General features: G+C 38.7%; 1 protein-coding gene across 1 annotated transcript; it reads right to left on the bottom strand.

The window, feature by feature from the left end:
• Positions 1–3,571: 3,571 nt before the first annotated feature.
• NDUFV2 (NADH:ubiquinone oxidoreductase core subunit V2) lies at positions 3,572–22,169 on the bottom strand. The gene is made up of 8 exons (XM_069568638.1): positions 21,985–22,169; positions 17,860–17,925; positions 16,410–16,472; positions 16,206–16,322; positions 13,732–13,900; positions 12,362–12,471; positions 8,847–8,923; positions 3,572–3,726 (listed from the first exon to the last, which is right to left on the bottom strand). The coding sequence occupies exons 1-8, from the start codon at positions 22,036–22,038 to the stop codon at positions 3,633–3,635; spliced, it is 750 nt and encodes a 249-aa protein (XP_069424739.1). The 5' UTR covers positions 22,039–22,169; the 3' UTR covers positions 3,572–3,632.
• Positions 22,170–22,756: the final 587 nt, after the last annotated feature.

Genomic DNA, 22,756 nt, shown 5'->3' with positions numbered 1-22,756 from the left:
GGTGGGCCCGGGGCGTCGGGAGAGGCGGGCACCCGCTTCCGCGCACTGCGCCTGCGCGCCGGCCGGCCGCACCTGCGGGAGCCCGGGGACCAGCGGGGCCGCGACGCGCCCTCACCTGCGCCAGGTGGGCCTGGGCCCGTCCCGAAAGCACATCCACGTGCACCTGCCCCCAGGTCCGCACGCACTGTGCAGTACGCCCTCCCCCAGTCACACGTTCGGATAACCTTTATAGACAAATTTCGGTGCATTTTCCCCCAACCGCTCGGGGTACTGCCAGCTGGAGAACTGCGCAAAGGAAAAGTCACCGCCTCGGCAGCCCCGCTGCTGGCAGTCTGACTTCCTCTGGAGGTTAATCCGCGACAGTCTGTACTTGCCCTTATTTAACCACCGAGGGGATTACATAATCGGAGGGAAACCATTTTATTCTGAGTTGCTTCTGGTGACTTTTTATTTACAAGGAGGTTAATCCGCGACAGTTTGTGCATGCCTTTATCTAACCATCAGAGGGCCCTCATCGTTGTGGCCTCTCAACTACAGCATGGGTTTGTGACTTACTGAAGTTACGAGTTTGTCATTAATCAGCAGATGAGCTATTTCAGACGACAGAGAAAGCTACATCCCAGCATTTAACTATATAAAACATAAGCTTGCATTAAAGATCACTGTTTTTTCCTTTCCTACATTTCTCCCATCTTTAAATACATCAGGTTCAAAATGAGTAGTAAGACTGCACCTTGTGGCTAGAAGTGGAACACTGTTACATTTAAGTTGGATATTTATGGCATGAAGTAACAAATACTAAAAATTTATAACCAACTCGTCTGACTTCTCAAGTGGTTGAGTTGGTTCTCATTTAACTCGCTGTAACAACAATAGCAATAACTATTTCTACAGCAGTACAAGCCTCAGTTAAAAATTGAAAGCAAATCTTGAATTTGCTGAAATCAGTTAACCATAATTTATGGCAATAACTACATGCACAGCCTTGTTACTTAAAAATCAGATTACGTGGGTAATTATGATCCAAGGCATTGTACTGACTACTAATGAATAAGGACACTATCTGTACAAAGTTCATTGTAGAAGTTTGTAAAATTTCTACAAGTTGCAAAAAATTTTAAACTCCTATTAAAGATTATATGTGACATTATAAATCAGCCAATTTGTTATTGGAAAGGTTCAAATGAAACTTAGGAAGGGAAGAGGAGCTAATTTTCCTTTTTAATGTGAAACTAGAAGTACAAATCAAGAAGGTAATTCTTATTATAGATATAATAGGATAGAGGCCTGAAAAGAAGCTGGAGCTAGTTGACTATGTAGCTAAGGCTCTTCACTGTAGAGCCCTGTCTTTCATTAGCTCAAATCTCTTCAGCAAGTGGGCAAAATGTTTTTTTAATAGCACCAGGTCAAGGATCCCAAGCAACAAACATCACTCTTAGCCAAGGTTAAGTTTTATCACATTTATTTAGGATTATTACTACCAGACACTTAAAATGTGCATACGTGGTATGTGAAATAGAAGCCATCTGCAAAATTTACTCTTTCCAACTTCTTACCGTTAGAATCAACTACTGTTATGTTTTCTACATGAAGTCCAGTTAGATCATTCAGAAAATCCTGCCATATTTCAGGAAGGTGAATTAATAAAAATAAAATCTCAGTCATGGCTTACCATATTGACAGTCTTTACAGATGTAATACTTGGGCAGTGAATATGATTGTCACTTGCTATAGGATATAATAGGACAGTTGCTCTGTCCAGTTATAGCAAGTACTTCTGAGGAACTGGTAGCCTTCCCTAGCAACATTCAGTAGCCACTCCAAAAACCACCAAAAAAGCCAGGCACAAGAATTTTTGCCCAGTAGGAAGAATGACAAGTTGAATTATTTGTTGCTCTATTTTTGTAATATGAAGATTTCCTCCCTAAATATCTCTTTTTGAAAAAAAAAAACAGCATAGAGCTAGGAACTGAGAAGAGGAAAAGAGGGAGCAAGTGGTGTTAGACACATCACCACCACCAGCTTCTCTTCATTGGTTTGAGAATCAGGCTAGGCTATAGCTGTCATCTCTAGCAACAAAAAACTGGCAAGGAGTTTTGAATCAAGTGTGTTCATGTATCTTTGGAACCATCTTGGATTACTGTAATGAAATTTTACCTGCCAGATGTTTTTAAAAGCCTATCTGTAATTATTAAAAACCAGTGCTCTTGTGTAAAAAATTGGTACAATTTTCAAGAAAAATGGGCAAAAAAAATTAAGCAAGATTCAACTCAAAATCCTAATACATACTACTGTAGCACAATGTAAGTGATGATCTAAAAGTATGTTTTGATAATGGTGTAACAGTATGCCTATAAAGACCTAAAACAAATTTTCTGCTTCTAAAATAGAACATAATAACCAATATCTTTAATACATAACTGGTTTTTTCAACTAGTATCTGAAACCTTCCCATTCCTAACTGTTCATCTACTTGGGGGGAAAAAAAAAAGTCAAGAATATAAGACATTTTTTACAATAGTAATTTTAAAGGAATAAAGTTATTTAAAATTTTCATAATTTTTTCTTATGTATTTTTTCATAATTTCAGATAAAACCCTAACAGCTAACAAAGAGAAGATAAGACTATTTTTTTTAAAAAAGATAAAAAAAATAATAAAAGCATTCCATTGCCTGTGGGAAGGTCTGAGGGCTCTGGGGCAGAAGGGAGCATTTTCACTGTGTTGTTTTTTTTGTGCCTCTTGAAAAATTACTTTTGCTGTTACCTTAGGTGAAAAATGAAAATTCGTAAAGGCAGTATCAAAAAGTAAAATGTTTGTTCCTATTTTTAAGCATCATATACTAGTCTGTCATAAGACTAAGGCCAATCAGTGACTTTTGAGAAATCCTGAAACAGTTGGATTATTTAGATCTACCCCTGAATTAAAGCTGGCAAGCTGGCTATTAATTTTTTATTCAAACTTGCAAAACTCATAGCTAGTTTCCTGAACTGGATGATATACACAAAGGGTTTTATTCTTCTAAGTTGTAGTATGCATTCGGTTTCTAAACTTGTAATATGCATTCAACTGAGGAGCATAATTCCCATTCCCACTGAACTTTCAAACTCAAGTTATACTTCCAGTTTCTTCCCCTAGTTAGTTTTTGTGTACCTGCAGTGTCAGAAGAGTGAAGAATAATGTCAAAGTGTTTTGTACCTTCCCTCTTTAAAAATAATAAACAGTACCTCTAAAGACAACTACCTTATCCTTGTTACACCTAGTCTGCTTGACATATCACTTACCAGTTGAAATTACAGTAACAACTTTGTGCCACAAATACAAAAATGTTTAAAGAAAATACTAACAAATAAGGTTTATAGATATTAAGATTTGCCTATGGCTAAAGATGGGAGAGCAAAATATACTTGAAATTTGACAGAATTTTTATTTCACAGTACCCTAATATTGATAAAAGTGAAAAGGCAGTTGAAAATGGTGCTCTGAAGTTCTGACATGATACTTAACAGCTGTAAGTTGCTAGGTTACACGCAAGGTGTACCTAGATGGAAATGAACAAGTAATATAAAAAGTTTAAGTAGATAGGAGATTCATATTTTATTTCTCCACTGACATATTTACAGCGAATATAAATTAAAGGCCTGCTTGCACACCAAACCCAGGTCCTTTTGGTGGTTCAGTCAAAGAGGTAAGACCTCCAGCTGGCTCACAGGAGAAGCGTCCACTCCTGAAAGAAAAGTAACATTAAGCTGACTGCTAATGATTACCATTTATAATTGTTACCTCACAATAGCCCAGATAAGAAACTATTTCTCTCCCAAGAACTAGCAAGGCCTGTTTAATCCAAATATCACAAATGCTGCAAGATTTTCACTTCCTAAATATGAAAACTGATGTATAAAAATATGAAATATGAAAAATATAAAAATAATACTAATACTAGTTCTCACTCATCAGTGAACATATATCAGTGGCTCATTAAATCTTTACAGTGCCAAGAGACAAGGGACACTGGCCAGAGTGTTTTATAGACACAGAAACCAAGTCTGGGGTGAGTCAGCGTCTGCCCAGAGATGAGAGCTAAGAACTCAACCCCAGAGGACGTTTTTAAAAATCATGTTTTAATAAACTAGAGCACTACATTTATTCTTTTTATATTTGAATTTTATTTTGACTTGAGATCCAGTGTCACAGGGAATACGTACTTAATATACTATTTTTGGAAATAAACAGAAACTGAGTTCTTTGAGAGATTTGAGGGTTTGGGAGGATGTCCCTTAGAAGCAGTGAAGATGAAATTAATTTGTATTGATGTTTTTAAAGGTTAAATTATTAGTATTTTTCAACAGCAGGCTCTAGATCAGGGTGGCTACCATAGCCACAAAGAAAACATGAACAGATCCTCCTACAGTTCTATGAAAAGAGGCAGCAAGAGGTAGACGAACCTGTCCTCTTTTCACCCCTACACATACTTTCCCAGGTGATCTTTAGGCTCAACCTCTGTCCTGTCTGACCTCTGCTGCTAGAGCCTCGCTCAGCACCTACTCCTGTTTCACCCTCCTATTCCCTGGCTTTGTTCATTTACCTTGTTCCTGCCACAGATTTCAGCTGAAGAACTTACTCAATTAAATCTTTTTATTCCCTCTGGCTTTGCCCTTCACATTCTGTCATCAATCTTACAAGTCTATTTTTAGAGCCCTAGAAAATCATTTGTTGAGGGGACAGGAAAATGACACCACATAATCATTTATAAGCTCTTTCAAGATATTATATTACATAATGCAAGTAATTAGTGTAGTATAATACCTACAAAGTCAGAAATCAGTTAATATATCTGCATTATAGGTTTACTATGAAAACCAAATACAAAAGCAGTCACTACACTATCTGTTAGAGCCTAAAATTAAAGTTGTAGGGTAAGTGGCAAAATGCTATAAAAACAGTATTTCGCTTTGTAATTTTTTTTTTTAAATGTTAACTGGTAGCAACCCACTCTAGTATTCTTGCCTGGAGAATTCCATGGACAGAAGAGGAATCTGGTGGGCTACAGTCTATGGGGTCGCAAAGAGTCAGCCACAACTGAGCAGGCACGCTTGCTGCTCTTGACTACCAGTAAAACAATAAAATTAATTAACTCTGAAGGACCGCTCTTTCTTTTCCTTACTATGTTCCGTCTTGTGGGAAGATGTTTTCTGTACCCCCAAAGAATTCTGTAAAATTTAAAGTATCTTCTTAAAACTAAATATGAAGAATTCAAGTTGGATTTAAAATTAGTTTCAGATAATCTGTACTAAAAAACAACCTCTATTCATCAATAAGTTGAAAGCAGGGTTAGAGGTTATATTCAATACTTTAAAAACAATCCCTAGCACACAAATATTTATAAATGTCAAAAGAAAGAATATTGTATTACCATCAGTTTAGCATTTTCTTTCTAGCCATCATTTACCAAAATAAAAGCAGTTCTGAACCACAGAGACAGTCATCTTTACCAGTTCTGTCCAGAGTATACGTGATAGCAGGGCTCAAGTCAGTTACCACAAAACCAGTTTCACAACTAGCACCTCTGTCAAATATTAAAGGCAGAGCACTTTATTATAAAAATACTAGTAAGTAGCCAGATTAGGATAATTTAAAGAATAACTATAGCTGTATTTTGGTTACTGCCATTTTATTCACTGAAAAAATTTTTGGCTGCACCATGTGGCCTGTGCAATCTTAGTTCCCACCCACCGTGTCCCTGCAGTGGAAGTGCAGAGTCCTAACCATTGGACAGCCGGGGAATTCCCTATCTCAACTTTTTAAATAAGAGGTAATAAGAAGGAAGTAAAAATAGATTGAGAAACCAGTAATTCTAAAGTCTCTGGCTCAAATCTGGAACAATGTCAAAAACTCCCACTGAATAACTATTTAAAATTACTGATAAGCAACATCCCTATTATTAGATGGTGAAAATGCTTAACTGTGCTACTTAGTTCCTATTTATTAATGTTCAAATACAATGTTACAGTACCCCCTGGATTAAAAACAAACTAATTTTACCCCTGGTAATCTCATCCAGGGGCTTCCCTGGTGGCTCAGACTATAAAGAATCTGCCTACAGTCCAGGAGACCCAGGTTCAATCCTGGACAGAGGATTCTGGTGGGCTACAGTCCCTGGGGTCGCAAAGAGTTGGACACAACTGAACAACTAACACACACAATCTCATCCAGACTTGGAACTTTAAATGCCATCTATTAATACAATAACTAACAAATCCCCAATGTGTATTTCCAGCCCTAATGTATTTCCTAAATTCCAAGCTTGTATCTACCTTTTAGCCATTCTACCATGAATGTTTAAGTAAGCATCTCAAACACGCTAAGTAGCACATCCAAAACAAAGTGACTTTTCTTCCCCAAATTTGCCCTACCTCGAATCTTCTTTAGTTAAAGGAATCAGAGGTACTCATACTAAAAAGTTAGAAAGCATTCATAATTCCTGTCCCACAACATCCATTAAATTTTAAACTATTCTTTACACAGCAACTAGGATGATACTTATAATAAGATCACACCTATCATTCCCTACTGAAAACACTCAACAGTTTTTTATACTGAGGATTCAACCCAAATTGCTTACCTGGGTCTCTACCTCTCTGACCTCTTCCACCCTTTTCCTCCCTCATCACCTCACTTCAACCATAACGTCATCTTAGCTTTCCTCCAGGACCTTAACACATCTTCTTTCCCCTCTAGAACACTGTTCCTCCAGATTTTTACATGACTACTTTGGGCTTATTCAGGTCATTAACTTACCTCAGAAAGGCCTCCCCTGACTAAATTTACCTCCAATCATTCTCCCAGCATTTATCACTCAGATATTACACCAATTAAAGGACTTCCCTGGTGGCTCAGACGGTAAAGCGTCTGCCTACAATGTGGGACTTCCCGGATTCAATCCTGGGTTGGGGAGATCCCCTGGAGAAGGCAATGGCAACCCACTCCAGTATTCTTGCCCGGAGAATCCTATGGACAGAGGAGCCTGGTGGGCTACAGTCCATGGGGTCGAAAAGAGTCGGACACAAATGAGCAACTAAATTTTCACTTTTCACTTTACACCAGTTGTCTCCATCACTAGAATATAAAATATATGACAACTTTACCTTGTTCATGATTTGTACAGACAACCTAAGATAGTGACTGGCACACAGCACGTATCCAGAAATATTTGTGAAATGAATGCTGAGGGAATGCAATAAAGTAGACAAAGCAAGAGAAATACTGTAATGTGACATGACAAAAGGTTTCACTTCAGTAGCCTCCATAATGGAGACTGATTCTTCAAAGTGGAAATGTTTTATTCCTCAAAATATTTTCAGTGTAGCCCAAGAAAGCCAGGAACTAGGAAGAGAATGCCAAGCCTCTTTTAAGTAAACTCATTTCAAGTGTTGAAAGAAGAGTGTGTTTTTTAGGGGCCTGCTTGCCTTTGCTAAACTTAAGTTATCCTGAACTGACCTCTTTTTCTCAGTTAGTTGTTTAGTCATGTCCAATTCTTTGCGACCCCATTAACTACAGCCCACCAGGATCCTCTGTCATGGGATTCTCCAGGCAAGAATACTGGAGTGAGTTGCCGTTTTCTTCTCCAGGGGATCCTCCCGCCTAGGGATCAAACCCGGTTCTTCTGCACTGCAGGCAGATTCTTTACCATCTGAGCCACAAGGGAAGTCCCTTTTTCTTATTAGGTAGGGCCAGTAGTCAGCCAGAACACTGACGGAGTACTTCCAGCAGACCACAAAACCATGCATAGCTTCTTGACCTAGTAATTCAACCTCAGAGAATTGTTGTTTACAACAAAAAGAAGGAATATGTATTTTAATACAGTGTCATAAAGGTCACATCATAGTTCTCTCAATATATCAGAATACTATATGGCCTTTAAAACCTACAAATATGTTGAGACAAGGAAAATTTTATGACATAAGCAGAAAAAAAATACAAAGGGAATATGACTATTAAACTATGCAAACACTGCTAGTATTAAGAGAGAATTTTAAGTAATGTGAACACTTAGATAAGGTTTAGGAGTCTGTTTGGAAGCAAAAGTTCAGGGTGAAAACAGAAAGGAATAATTAGAATGACACAACCTGGATAAACAGTGTTTAAGTTGAAAAAGATCTAGGTATTCTAACTGACTGTAAGCACAATGTAATGGTATCATGATGTGAGGTAAGAACTGATGTAATTAGGCTGCATTATTGTAAGCATGATGTCTGGAATAAAGACGACAGTCCCACAGTGCTCTACACGCTGAGTACGTATCTCAAATACTGTGATTAGGCCAATTATCACGTTAAGAAAGTCATCAGCCAACTAGAAGACGTAGAAAGGAGGGAGACCAAAACTATGCCATCTAAGGAAAAACAATGAAACAACTGTGGATATTAAATCTGAGAAAAGATATGAGGAAGATGATATAGCTGTTTCGAGTAACTAAAGAGCTGTCATTTGGAAGAGGTCTAAAAATTATCTTGTGTGCGTTCAAAGGAGAGAATCTTGGGACCTCTCCGGGGAAAAGAGGAAGACAGACATTGAGTCAAATTCTGGCAGCATGAACTTTTAAACAATGAAAGAGGTTTCTATCTGTAGTAAATCTGCCTTCCTTATAAATATCCAGGTATATACCAGATGATTATCTGACAGGGTTTTAGAGAGGGTAAAAAAATCATTTCTTTAAATGACAAGTTGGTTTAGACAGCATTCAAGGCTCCTGAAAACTCCCAAAGACTTACGGTATAAAATTTTTTAAGTTTACATGAAACACTAACTTAGGTTAAGCCATTAAAATTTATTGAAAAAAAAAAATACCTTGGCCCAGGTTTTGGGATTTTGCCAGCCTTCAGTTCATCAATAATTTCTTCAATATCTTTAGGTGTCAGATCCTCCTAGGAAAAAAATGTAAGACAGTCATATTAAAATTACATCCTACTACTAAAATCAGTGTGAATCCCTAGTATCAGTTTATTACTGTCTGTCCCAGCTCACGAGTTACTTACCAAGGCAGCACACCTGAGTAATTCCTAGACATAGCCTGTCCTGCCAAAAGCAACCACAGTAGGAGCTGCAGCTGAAGGGGCAGCAAGACCTGTGCTCTGAGGGAGACAGTTCTGCATTTGAGCTCAAGTTCCAGCACTTACTAGCCAGCAATCTTAGAGAAATTACTCAGCCTCCCCAAATTTGTTTCTTCATTTCTCAACTGACTTCAGAATGTTTTGAGGTTTAAAAGCAAAAATACATTAAATAGAACACGGGCATGCACATGCTCAACAAATGCTGTATCCCTGAGGAATTGGTGAGATACACTGGCAGTCATAAACAGTACATGCCTAGTATCTATCACTAAGCCAAAGACCTAATACTCTAATGATATCTTCTTGATTTCACAGGTGAAATTCAACCTGTTTCAAACTTCACTTAATTTTCCAAAAAAGTAATTTTGGAGACATTTATTTTAAAAATTCTGACCCTCCAATCCCTATTTCAACCAGAGCAACTTTGTATTTTGTACACTGTACACCTGTGTAAAATTCTGACCTCAAGAAAGGATGTTATTTAAAATAATAAATACAGTTAAAACACACAGACACACTCTTAACCCTGGCTACGCAATAGGTTTAGTCAAAACAGAACGGGGCAAAATTAAACTAAGAGGAAAATGCCTAAACTACGTTATATCCCCTCTACCCCTCAAAATTATGAGGCCTCTGGTACTAGAATAGAGAATCATGCTTCCATACAGTGTCTTTAGTGCCCTGCCATACAGAAGCCCTTTAACAGATGATGATAAACATTTATGGAAATAAAAACTGCTTAGAGTTCAAAAGATGCTCAGAACTTCAAAACTATAAGGAATCTTTAAACTCATCTAGTGATTTTTATCCCCCACAACTCTTTATTATGAAAATTTCAAAGTATACCTGAATAATCATGAATGAAAGTCTCCCATTTGTGTCCGACTCTTTGAGACCCCACGAACTGTACAGTCCATGGAATTCTCCAGGCCAGAATACTGGGGTAGGTAGCCTTTCCCTTCTCCAGGGGATCTTCCAACCCAGGGATCGAACCCAGGCCTCCCGCATTGCAGGCAGATTCTTTACCAGCTGAGTCATGAGGGAGGCCCACATGAATAATCATATTTCTTGTCATGTATGAATTATGTACAACATGCCTTCTGGTTTTGTGTTTGTACTGTACCATTTAAAAGCAAGCTACAGACATCATGACACTTCACCTTAATAACCACAGCAGGCATCTCCTAAGAACTTTTTTTTTTTGGCCATGCCACATGACTTGTGGGATCTAGTTCCCTGACCAGGGATTGTACTTGGGCCACAGCACTGAAAATGTGGAGCTTTAACCACTGGACCACCATGGAATGCCCAGAATATTTTTAAATGTTCTTAAATAAAACAATACCATTATCACACCCAATTAACAATAATTCCTTAATAAAATCAAATGTCAAGACCATATTCAAATCTACCCAACCATCCTCAAAATGTGTTTTATAGTTTTCCCCTAATTGGTAGCCATTCAAAGTTTATGTGACCATTTCATTTTATCCACCAGTCAACTGAGATCCATAAAAGTTAACTGCCTTACCAAAGATCATATCAGGAATGACTGAAAGAAGCTCTTGCATAAACCCATAGTCTACTATATTTAAACTTACAATGCTTCATACAAAGCCTTGACTGTCTAATTTCTGCTTAAATTAAGATCCTCCTGATTATGAGTAAATGGCAGAAATGTAGGAGAGGGAAAGTTATTGCCATATTGTTAAAAGGTATTTTTTTTACATATGAGAAAGAGAGGGGGTAAGAAATTTGAATCACCGTCATTAAAATGAAGAAAATCCCTATAGGTAATAGAAGTATCCTAGAAACATAAAATGCCAAAGAAGTCCAATTTCATCTTCATTTAAAATAAAATCATAGATTTCCATTTCAGGCATGGTAGGCCAGCTATCCTGACTGAATGTCCTGCTGTTAACAACTATAAATGCTGAATAAAATAAAAAACAAAAACTTTAAAATTTTATTAAGACATTGACAAGGAGAAAATACTCAGAGGTCCAAAACTCAATGAAAACTTAGGGAGACATGGAACACCAAACAAACTTGGCTTCAGGATGTCACAACCTACAGGGGCAAGGGACAAAGTCGCAGGCACAGGAGGGCATCCAAACCACACAAAGTGGAGACACCCAAAGGGTATATTCTCAACATAAAGGAAACCAGAAATTAAAACTGCCCCTCAAAACACCCTGCTAGTCTGGAACCTTATACTTCAGGGGAAGAAGAGGGAGGATATAAGGAGAAGGGATTTCTTTTGGGCCAGTAGTATTTCCAAGGGCAAGAGAGAAGCAACATCAACTTCTGCAATAATCTACCTTCAACACGGGCCTAAAAGAATTTCCATAAAGAAACTTCTAAGAGTTATGAGCTAACAAGATATTACGAATGAAAACCACTATATAATTAGGGTAGCAACCAATTAAAAAAGATAACTAGAAAATGCCACACACCTGGATATTAACACTTCTAAAAAAAAAAAGGTCAAAGAAATAAAATTGCAAAATTTAAAAATATTTAGAACTAAATGATAAAAATATTACTTATCAAAACTTGTCAGATCCAGCTAAAGCAATTTTTAGAGAAAGGTATGATACCATCTCTGTAAAATTTTTAAAACACACAACACAGTATGATTACCATGCCTGGATACATATATTTTGAAAGTTTAAAAAACATACAGGAAGAATACACACTGAATTTATGATAGTGGTTATCTCTGGGAATGAAAGGAAAGGAACAGGATTTTGAATAGGGGTAGGAGAAGTTTACCCTCAGATACAGCTTATTTCTATGTAATGGCAACCCACTCCAGTATTCTTGCCTGGAGAATCCCATGGACAGAGGAGCCTGGAGGGCTATAGTCCATGGGGTCAAGCACAGTACATGTATAATAACAATGATAAAAATTATAATACCTGAAGCACGTGTGGCAAAATGTTATCTATTAAGCTGTGGTGTTAATTTTTTGTATTTAAGTTTTTGTTATTTAAAAGTTTTTTAAATGTATCCTGGAGTTAAATGCAAAAATGTTTAATGATAGCTTTTTTTTGGATGACAATTTTTGAAAAATGTTCTTGTGGACAATAATGTGGAAGCTAAAACTGACATATTTTTATTCATAATTATTTGACTTTTAATAAACGTTGAAACCACAAAAAAAACCTTCTAGATATTTATACCAACAGGAAATCAAGTATTTTAAATATAATGTCATACAAGTTTAATTTACATTAAGTAAATACTCACATAGTAGTTGTCATTTATTTGAACCATTGGTGCATTTACACAGGCCCCTAAACATTCGACTTCTATAAGAGTGAAAAGTTTGTCAGGTGTAGTCTCTCCAACCTTTATTCCTAAAAGTGTAAATAAACACTGTAAGGATCAGATAATATTTTAATTGCAACACAGTTTAAGGAAACAAAACAAAACCAACCCATTACAGAGGCATGTAAAAAGTATTTAAGAGCACTGAACTTCTTAAATTAAACAAACTCTGTATAATTATTATAGAACATTCAAGGATTTCTTAAATGGACCTGTTCCTTTCCAAACAGTCAAATTTCAAGGGCCTCATCTCCAGTGTTTGTTGTTACATAACAGTGTATCAGACCATATAAATTTTGATCATTGATAATTAACCTACTATTGTATTATAGCTATACAATCAGACTGGGGAAGACTCAGAAAACAGTTAATGTCAAAGATCATTAAGAATGTGAGCATAGTAAGTACTCTCAAATCTTTAGGGAAGGCATTTTGATAAAATCTGACCCAGCAATTCTACATCTTGGAAACCACCTTCATGTACTTGGACAAGTATGCAAAGAGATGCATACGTGAAAGTAACTGCAGCATAATTTAACTTATATAGAAAAATGAGGCAGACATACATATTATCACAGTCAAAATCAAGTGCAAAAAGGCAAACAGACATATTACAAGTATGTATTCAACAATGAAAATAATTAAAACAACATTAACTCTAAAACTGATATACCCAACTGTCATCACAAATTTGTACCTCAGAGGTAGGGGGACGCAATTTCAAGCAGACTTCAGCCTCTGTTTCATATACTTTAATACTGTCCAGCTATTTTTACAACATGCAAGTGCTTTATATTCAGTAACAAGGTTCAGAGACACCTCGTTTTACTTCATTTGGTATGTACACTGGTAAATGTGACAATGGCAGTTTGCCCCTGTAGTAACATCTTCTTCCACACTTCCCTTCCTGAAGCATTCTTCCTTTTCCAAATCTTATTTGTTCCAAGTCTTGTTTGGAAGAATGAGGATAATACAGTCACTTCATATGCCACATGCTATCACACAATGAGTGAAACTTACTTTTCTAAGCAACGAACACTTTAAAATTTTAAGAAGCTTTTAAAACATACTCAATGATTAGGAAAGAAAACATGAAAACTCAGCTTTGAGAATGAGAACGAAAGAATACAGAAGAAATAATGGCGGGCAAACACAGTAAGACAAAAATTTACGCATCAAGTACAGATCCAATATGATAGTAAAAGTTGGAAAATTTAGGTAGAAAGAGGTCACATTTCAAAAGACAAATCTATTTTTTATAAACACTATAAATATACTGTGCCCCATACCAAGTTTTTTCTGAATGGCTTCCAGTATGCTGTCGGAGTTTCGGAGCATGCAAGGTGTGGTAGTGCAGACTTGAATGTGATACTTTCCAACAGGCTTTCGATTATACATTGTATAAAAAGTTGCTACTTCATACACTCTCATTGGAGGTACTTGTAAAATTTCTGCAACCTAAAATATTTTAATAATACGGTTACAATGTTTATTAATTGAGGTTTAGATATGTCATAAAAAACACTAATTTCAATACTGCTTCAATTTGGTAAAAACCAAAAAAGTTCTTCAGAAGCAGAAACTACATCTGTATTTGATATCTGCGAGGCATAAGCCCTTCAATTTTGACACTTAAAAATCACACATATATCCAGGTCTTGACATGAAAAAAGAATTTGTTAAATGGCATTTCAAATGACAAATATTAAACTTTTTCTTATCAGGGATTCTAAAGGAAATGTATTCTCAAAAGACATCTAACCCTGGGCTCACTCCTGCGGTATTAAAGTAGCTATGCTGAATCTAATTCTGTGGTACTAAATTAGGCTTGCAGCTCTGAACCTGGGGAACTCTCTCAAAATACACAAGCTGGCGTCCAATCAATGGGATAATTGTAAGGCCCTGGTATCTAACTAAAATAGTTCTCCTAAGCTGCTGTTGTGCACCTCCCTATAATGCATGGGCCTCTGGATATTGTTTTTGTTGTAAGGTTGGGCTTTTCTTGGAGGGGAAAGGGCAATAACATTAAAAGTCTCAAAGTGGAAAGAATTTTGATTCTATTCTCTGTATGCTATTTCTTCCTCTTGTACATACACGTCCAATTCTACACAGAATAGGAAAATATTTTTAAAACATTTTCACATTGGTTTCTCATTTATTTTGCTCTGCTAAGCTTGACATTCAGCAAGACTTTCAACAAGCTTACCATTATCAAAAACATAAAATTTTCAAAAAAAAGTTATTTATGATTAGAAACACACCTAAATCATCACCGAGGAAGTTGGCTGTTATAAAATAACGAGGAATTTAGAAACGCCCCCAAACATTAATTTACTGAAATAAAAAAGCACTTATGTTTACTAAGTATGGTGGTTTACTCACTAAGTCGTGTCTGACTCTTGCAACCCCATGGACGCGCGAGTCTGCCAGGCTCCTCTGTCCGTGGGATTCTCCAGGCAAGAATACTGGAGTGGGTTGCCATTTACTAAGTATATTACTAACCAAACTTGCTTTATAACATTTTTCATAATCAAAACAAATCAACAAGAGTCCACAACACTGTTAGAGTACCATGCCAAGTAAATAAGAGATTAATGAACTCTTATCTAAAATTTGCATCCAGGATTCCACTAGATAAACTGAAGACACTCCTAGACTCTAAGAAAGACTCTAAGACATTCCCCTTGTCACAGTGAGAAAGTGACAAGGGGAATGAAGCACAGCAGAATCTCTGCAGATGTCAGTCAAGTACAAACTGCACAGAATTAGAGATGAGTCAGCCCCAGCTCTACCACTTAGAAATAATAATATAATAATTGGAAAAGCTCTATCTAGTCCAGAATCATCAGTGCAGATGAGCAAGTTCAGAGAAAAATCAGATCTCTGAGCTCAAAGTAAAATATATTTTCCATTATATCAATGGAATAATAATCACACTGGCTTATTAGCCGTGTGATTCTCACAAGAATCAAATAATATATGGCTTTGTATTACACTCATAAATGATACACTATAATACCATACAAATGTAATTACATTAAAAGGATATGAATAAACTTGAAATCTGGATTACTGCTGAAAACACTATTAGGAAAAAAATGAATCCTAAAATATTCGTGAATATACTAACTGTATTTAAATGGGTCACTTAAAAGATTTCCCTAGGTTGGGGATTTCCCTAGGTTGTTGATTCCAAGCTGCCATAATCAAATGTCAGAAATACCATGTATTATAAGGATTTTAATTAAAGCCTGAGGCCAAAAATGCAAAGTATTAGAAAGATTCACATTAGCTGTGAGCAGATCTTTTTCTCTGCAATTCTAGTATTTAAACAGTACATTCCTTTTCAGAATATCTTGACAGCAAATTATACATATTTGGGATCTTTTTTTTCTCTCAAAGACAGAAAAAAAGCCTCTTTGATTCTAATGCCCTTACTATTTCTTGCAAGGATAAAAAGCTCCACCCTTTCAGTTTTCAGCATTATTAAGGGAACCAATAGAAACATAAATATAATTTAGGGTATGAGATATATAAATGATTTGTTGTTGTTCAGTTGCTAAGTCGTATCCAACTCTTTGCAACCCCATGAACTACAGCACACCAGGCCTCTTTGTCCCTTACTATCTCCCCGAGTTTGCCCAATCCAGGAGAACTTCAAATTCCTCGACTATGACATTAATGACCGTCAGAGAAATTTCCACATAAGGAAGTTACTATACACAACGTCTCCTCTTTTTGAACTAACACAAAAATGAAGTACCTTGTTCATAGCAGAGATGGGCAGCCATCCATTCTGTCTCTGGGCTAAATCCAGAACAGGAAGCACAGCCGCTGCCTTATGCCCTTCTGGGTAGTTTTTCACAATGGCCTCTATCCTCTGTATCAGAGAAAAAGCACTTGTTTTTATATATCTGGAAGATACTAAATATTCCATAAGTTAACTATAACGTTAATTCAGTCATACCTTATAGTTTTCTGGTGTGAGATCAAATGGAGTTTCTGGATTATTCTCAGGAGTATCTCTGTGCTACACAACAGGAAAAAAAGGTTTCTCAAAATTAACAAAATTCCCTGAAAAGTGTGAACAACTTTGTACCTTACTACTACTATTTAATTTCTTCACTTTGATTCAAACATGATATATGTCAATCTATCCTTGCTTCAAAAGCAATGGCTAAACTAATTATTAACTACACATCTGATAAGTATGATTACCAAAATAATATTAGCAGAATTAAAAAATTTAGACATTTTCAAAATCACCCTTTGTAAGTTATAAGAAGTAGCTTTAGGATCAAAAAACAAAAAAAGTGTAATGCAACTTGACGAGAGAATACGACCTTCTAATGTAGTATAATTACAAAAACTTACAGATTATTGGGAAGCCTTATGAAATTAAGACACAAAATTTTGAGCATGACAATATGTACATTTTTCCAAAAGACTGTACCAGATTATCAAAGGGACCCACTACCTACTACAAAAGCACCATCTCTTCCCGACACAACAGAAACTAGCCCATAGATAGTTTTCCATAACAGAAACTAGCCAACAGCAAGCTTTATTTCTTCTCCAATAAGAGCAGGCCCTTTTCAAACACTGACAAGAAATAGCATGTCAACAGGAAATCAAATGAGTCACACTGAGATTAAAACTTACATCAATTAATGTTTTGTATATACGGTGAAACAGAACTGAATCCCTTAATTTGTTAACTCTCAAAGTTCTGCTTTTTCAAGGACATGGAAAAGGAAACAAAGTTTCTTTGGACAATCAACTCAAATATTTTCAGACAAAGACAACAAAATGGAGAGCAGGACTCTACTTATTAACAGTATGGCTAACTCATTTATTAAGATTCAGCCTTTAAATAATTCATTTTCCAAAACTATACCATCAACTGAATCATCACACGACTCCACTAAACTGCCCTTAAACACTAGATTTCTGAAAAATGTACCTTGTCACAGAAAGGGCATACATATCTTAGTCTTTCTGAATTGTGCAGCCAATCAACCTCTACCTGTAGTGAAACCCTGGAAACCAAAAACATGAGGGACAACAGCCAACGTATTGGCTGTATTACTGAAATCCATGAGTTTCAAGCTGGTGCCATTCTGGGATTCCCCAATTTGCAGCCTCAGAATCTTCAGTCAGCCAACATAAATGATCTTGAAAAATCCACAGTATGACAAGAAGTCAGGTTAGGGCTCACGGTTATTTCACCAAGGAATAATCTAAAGTCTTAATCCCAGGGTGGCCCTGGTACCAATTCAACTTGAAATGCAGTGAATTCAATTATATTTAAACTCCCACGAACTCCCACTCCAGCAAACACCAAAGATGTTGCTCTTTAAAATGTTGCATTTAACCAAACTTCCAAGTCCTTTCATTCTGAAATCTTAATTACTTACCACAAATAAGGCTCCTCCAGCTCCATTCTGAACAGCTGTCTTATGCAGATTTCTTATATGTTTTCCCTATAATTTTAAGAAAGTTCAGTAAATCAAATACCTTATGAAATTTTAAGATCAGTAATTTAAAATAATAGAATCAACTTATAAAGTAAGTTGGACTTCCCTCATGGCTCAGCGGTAAAGGAAATGCAGATTCAAAGGTAAGGTTCCTACCTTGCTTGCCTACAGTAGTAACACAATAGTCAATGGAAGAGTCAGAACCACAAGCCAAATCTCCTATGTTCTTTTGCATGCAATTGCAGAGCCAATGTACCATTAATTTACTGTGTTTCACTTATGTCTGAATCAAATTGGATGCCAATTTTTATTCACTATGGATCTTCATAAACATGTTTCATTCTGTAAAAATGTATAGAACGTTACCCCCTTTTAAATTCTTCACTACTTTAGAAACTCTAGCCATAAAAGTATTAGTTCAGAAAGCTGCTCATAATTGACCATACTCAATTACTTTGGAAGGAATCCACTTGATTAGTCTCTTTGTTCTTTTTTTTTTTTTCTTTCAGCATGAAGGCAAGTCCCAGTCTATCCCATGATAGGTAGCTAAAACTCCAAGAGAAAAACTACAGTCTTAATGTCTCAGGCTTCAAAATCACTGTGGACAGTGACTGCAGCCATGAAGTTAAAAGATGCTTGATGCTTGGAAGAAAAGGTATGACAAACCTAGACAACATAATAAAAAGCAGAGACATCACAGCCAACAAAGGTCTATATAGTCAAAGCTATGGTTTTTCCAGTAGTCATGTACAGATATGAGAGCTGGACCACAGTGTAGGCTGAGAATTGATGCTTTTAAACTGCAGTGTTGGAGAAGACGATTGAGAGTCCCTTGGATAGCAAGGAGATCAAACCAGTCAATCCTAAAAAAAATCAACCCTGAATATTCACTGAAAGGACTGATCCTGAAGCTGAAGTTCCAATACTTCAGCCACGTGATGCAGAGCCGACTCACTGGAAAAGTCCCTGATGCTAGGAAAGATTGAGGGCAGGAGGAGAAGGGGGCGACAAGATGAGATAGTTGAATGGCATCACCGACTCAAGACATGAGTTAGAGCAAGCTCTGGGAGATGGTCATGGACAGGGAAGCCTGGGGTGCTACAGTCCATGGGGTCACAGAGTTGGACGCGACTTAGCGACTGAACAACCACCACCACCACATGAGGGGGATAGGCAAGTGGGAAATCCAGGAAAAGAAAAAGCCAGAGAGAAGCCCCCAGTTCTGTGACTGACTCCAAAAAGTTTAGCTACAAGAACTGAACCAATATGTGAGCTGCTGCCCACAAGGGAGCCAGACTGCAGTCTGAGTCAAGTTAATTGCCTACTTGCAACAGTAACTACAACAAAATACTCTTTGGAGGAATTTTAAAAATTCATAACCTCTATGACCATCATTCACACTATCCAAGACACAATCCAAAATCATTCAACACACAACAAAAAAGGAAACAACTCATTCTCAAGAAAAAAAGACCAGTGGACATTACCAAACAATCATTTCAAAATGACTACAACAGTGCTTAAGGACATAAAAATATCTTCAATGAATGAAAAGACAGAAATAGAAACCATAAAAAAAGAACCAAATGAAAATTCTAAAACTGAAAACATAATCCATGAAAATGTCACAACCCTTTCACCTCTATGAAACTCCTTAGTGGCTTGGCAATGAGGCGGCATCAGTTGTAAAGTGATGTCAACAACAGAGAAAACACTGGGCAATTTACTTAAGGAAAGATGGAAATACATCTATTCTGAGTAGCTTTTGGCTCCATATTTCATAATTTTTAGGCAATTCTTGCAATCATTCAGTAAGATATTACTGCACAGAAATGAAAAATAAAGTTCAAGGAGATTAAAAACAATGGCTCAAAGTCACACCAAGTGTCTTCCACTAGACACAGTACTAAATTCTGGATATTTTAAAATCAATGACAAGCTGAAAAAAGCCTGTGGCTGAAGAAATTGGCAGCTAGCTAATAAAGCAGCAATTGTAACAAAATAAGCAATTTCTTTGAAAATGTAAATGATTCCCTTAAAAGTTTCTCTTTTAGGAAAGGAACTTCATTAGTGAAACCTCTTTACTCATGTATTTCCTGACTTTTGCTAGGTCATCTGATATCCCAATATTTGTAAAAGATTAGAAGGGCCTGATTATATAAATTACAGAACATCTTCACAATGGCATATCATGCAGCATTAAAAATGACAGAAATGTTTACTAACCAGGAAAGCTGCTCAAAATGTATAATGAGAAAAAACAGGCTACAAAAACAGTATGAACAATACGATCTAATTTTAAAAAATTCCATAAGGTCTCTTCAATGCAGACGTCAAAATGTTCACATTTTGGTAATCTCCCGTTTGATAAAACTATGGGTGATTTTTATTTTTTGAACTTAATTCTATTTGCTGTTCCTAATATTATGTTTTTCTTATTTTGTCCTTTCCACCTAGAATACCCTCTCCCCAGTCCATCTGATCCCACCCCTAATCTATTCCTATTGCTTCTAGGAAAAATTATAGCACCTTCAAACAAAACTGGATGCTCTATTCACAAGTATCTCTAACACTGCACGGTTGACCCCTGAAGGATACCGGGGGTTAGGGGAGTATGCTAACTGGTTTTGTGAGGTTGTTTTTTTTTTTGGTGGAGCTGGGGGCAGGGGTGGGAATGGGGCGGTCAGTGCTTGCTGGGGTCTCAGTTCCCTGACCAGGGAATGAACCTGGGCCACAGACAGTGAAAGAGTGGAATCCTAACCCCTAGACCACCAAGGAACTTTCTGCGGAACTTCTAAGTAGTAGAATATACGAACCTAACAGTCAGATTCCAAATGAGGTTTCTCCATATACCCTGGTGGCTCAGTCCAGTCGGTAAAGAATCTGCCTGCAGAGCAGGAGACCTGGGTTCGATCCCTGGGATTAAGATCCCCTGGAGAAGGAAATGGCAACCGATTCCAGTATTCTTGCCTGGAGAATCCCGTGGACAGGAGCCTGGCTGGCTACAGTCCCTGGGGTTGCAATGAGTCGGACACGACTGAGCGACTAGACCACCATATACTCTGGATCCTGCAGTAGTCTAATATCTACTGTTGAGAAAAAAAATACGCTTATAAAGTGGACCCGCGAAGTACAAATCTGTTGGAGGATCAACTGAACCTTTACGTGTATGGTATTTACTTCCTCAAGTTCCTACTGCATAAGACTATCATCAACTCCAGAAGAATAGGGGATGTCTAAATCCATGGCTTAACTGTAATATGGGGGAAATAACAGTATCAACCTCATAAATGAGATTTCGAGTGTAAAGAGTTAACAGTGCTTGGCACACGGAAAGCAGTAGCGGAATGTTGTTCCCTGTCACCATTATTATCCGATTTTGTCACCTGGAGCCCAGCAGGTAAGAGTGGATCCTCAAGCGTTTATTGAGAGACCAAGTCTGCACACTGGAATATTCGAGGACACCAGGGACAAGCGTAGAGGCCCAAAGTCCGGAGAAGGTGCGGTGAGGCCACCAGGCGAAACCGGAACTCACGTGCAAGCTGCTGGGCTCGCCCCACGCCCAGAGCCCCGTCGGCCCCTTCCCCCGGGAACCGGCCCCACCGTCCCAAGGCCCAGTCGGGGACGCCACGCCGTGCCCCTCCTCATCTCTGGGCGCGCACTGCTCAGTGAGCACGAACGAGCGTTTCGCCGGGGGACTCAAGTGTCCTTCCCCGAGTGAGACGTGCTCGGAGGTCACGGGCGTCCGGCCCGACGGACTCGGGCGCGGGGACACCCTACTCGGCCAACCTCCCCACAGCCACCAGGGGACCACGGGACGTCCCTCCGCGAAGCGGGACGCCCGCGGCAGGCCACGCAAGGGTATCCTGGCGCCGCCCCCCAGCCTCCCGTCCCGGAGAGGCCTCGCTCCGCCGCCCCCCGGCCTCCCCGAAGATGGTGAAGGCCGCGGTGTCCTTGCCGCCGCCCGGGACCAGTCCCGGGCCCGGGCTCCCGCGTGCCCGCCGCTACAGGAGGCGAGGAGAAAGGCGGGGAGGGCGGCGTCCGCGTTCATTCGAGCCTCCTTACCCAGTGGGCGGCGAGGCCGGCCGCCCGGGCCCGTAGCGCCACGGAGAGGAACATGGCTGGCCAAACTGCGGGACTCCGGGCCTCGCCGGGCGCGGTCCCGAGCGGTCGGCACGCATGGCGTGCGCGTCCCCGAGTCCAGCCCGCGCGCCCAGGGCAGCGGGGGCCAGTGGGCGGAGACTTCCGGGCCGGGGAGGGGCGGGGCCTGCTGACGCCCGGAAAGCGGTCCGGCGGGCGGTGCTTGGGCTCCACATGTTGAAAGTAGTCTCCCGGAACCTGGCGCTCCGCCGATCCGGGTTTATGGGGCGAGTTTCTCTCCTGGAGCCTTAAGGGGATTTAGCTGTCTCTCTTTTGATGTACTTTTCTAGAAAAACCTCCGTGGTAACCCCTATCACTCGTGTGTTACACATTGCAGAATTGAAGGCAACTGGGCTGCCTGCTCTCTGCTCCCGTTCTTCTGCTTTGAGGTGCAAGCCTTCGTGTTTAGAGGGAAACTACGATAATAATATAGTCTAGACTTGGCTCGGGAGTCGCGGAGAGTGGGAGGTGGAAGGCAAGCTGGACGGCCCTGAGTGACGACTGCCGGGCTGCGTGGTAGTGCTCCCTACTATTCTCGGTTCTTTGTACGTGTTAGAAATTTTCCATAATAAAACTTTCCATAAAGAAAAAAAGCCACTTCCTTCTTGCTGTTTGTCTGGTCATCTCTGGAAATTCCAGCAAATATGTGCTTGGTAACAGCTGTTCTGTGCCGAGCTCGTTTCCTGCAGTGGAGGGT

Source organism: Ovis canadensis, chromosome 23, assembly GCF_042477335.2.
Source record: "Ovis canadensis isolate MfBH-ARS-UI-01 breed Bighorn chromosome 23, ARS-UI_OviCan_v2, whole genome shotgun sequence".
NCBI lineage: Eukaryota > Metazoa > Chordata > Mammalia > Artiodactyla > Bovidae > Ovis > Ovis canadensis.
The sequence above is the reverse complement of the archived record's forward strand: the minus strand, read 5'-3'. Positions and strand labels throughout refer to the sequence as shown.

What these genes read in the sequence shown, in the direction of transcription:
- NDUFV2 (XM_069568638.1), bottom strand. Translation starts at nt 22,038, where the DNA reads ATGTTCCTCTCCGTGGCGCTACGGGCCCGGGCGGCCGGCCTCGCCGCC. An exon ending in CCATCTCTGCTATGAACAAG is followed by an intron (nt 13,901 to 16,205) that starts GTACTTCATTTT and finishes AAAATATTTTAG; the next exon opens with GTTGCAGAAATTTTACAAGT. An exon ending in AGCCATTCAGAAAAAACTTG is followed by an intron (nt 12,472 to 13,731) that starts GTATGGGGCACA and finishes TTACACTTTTAG; the next exon opens with GAATAAAGGTTGGAGAGACT.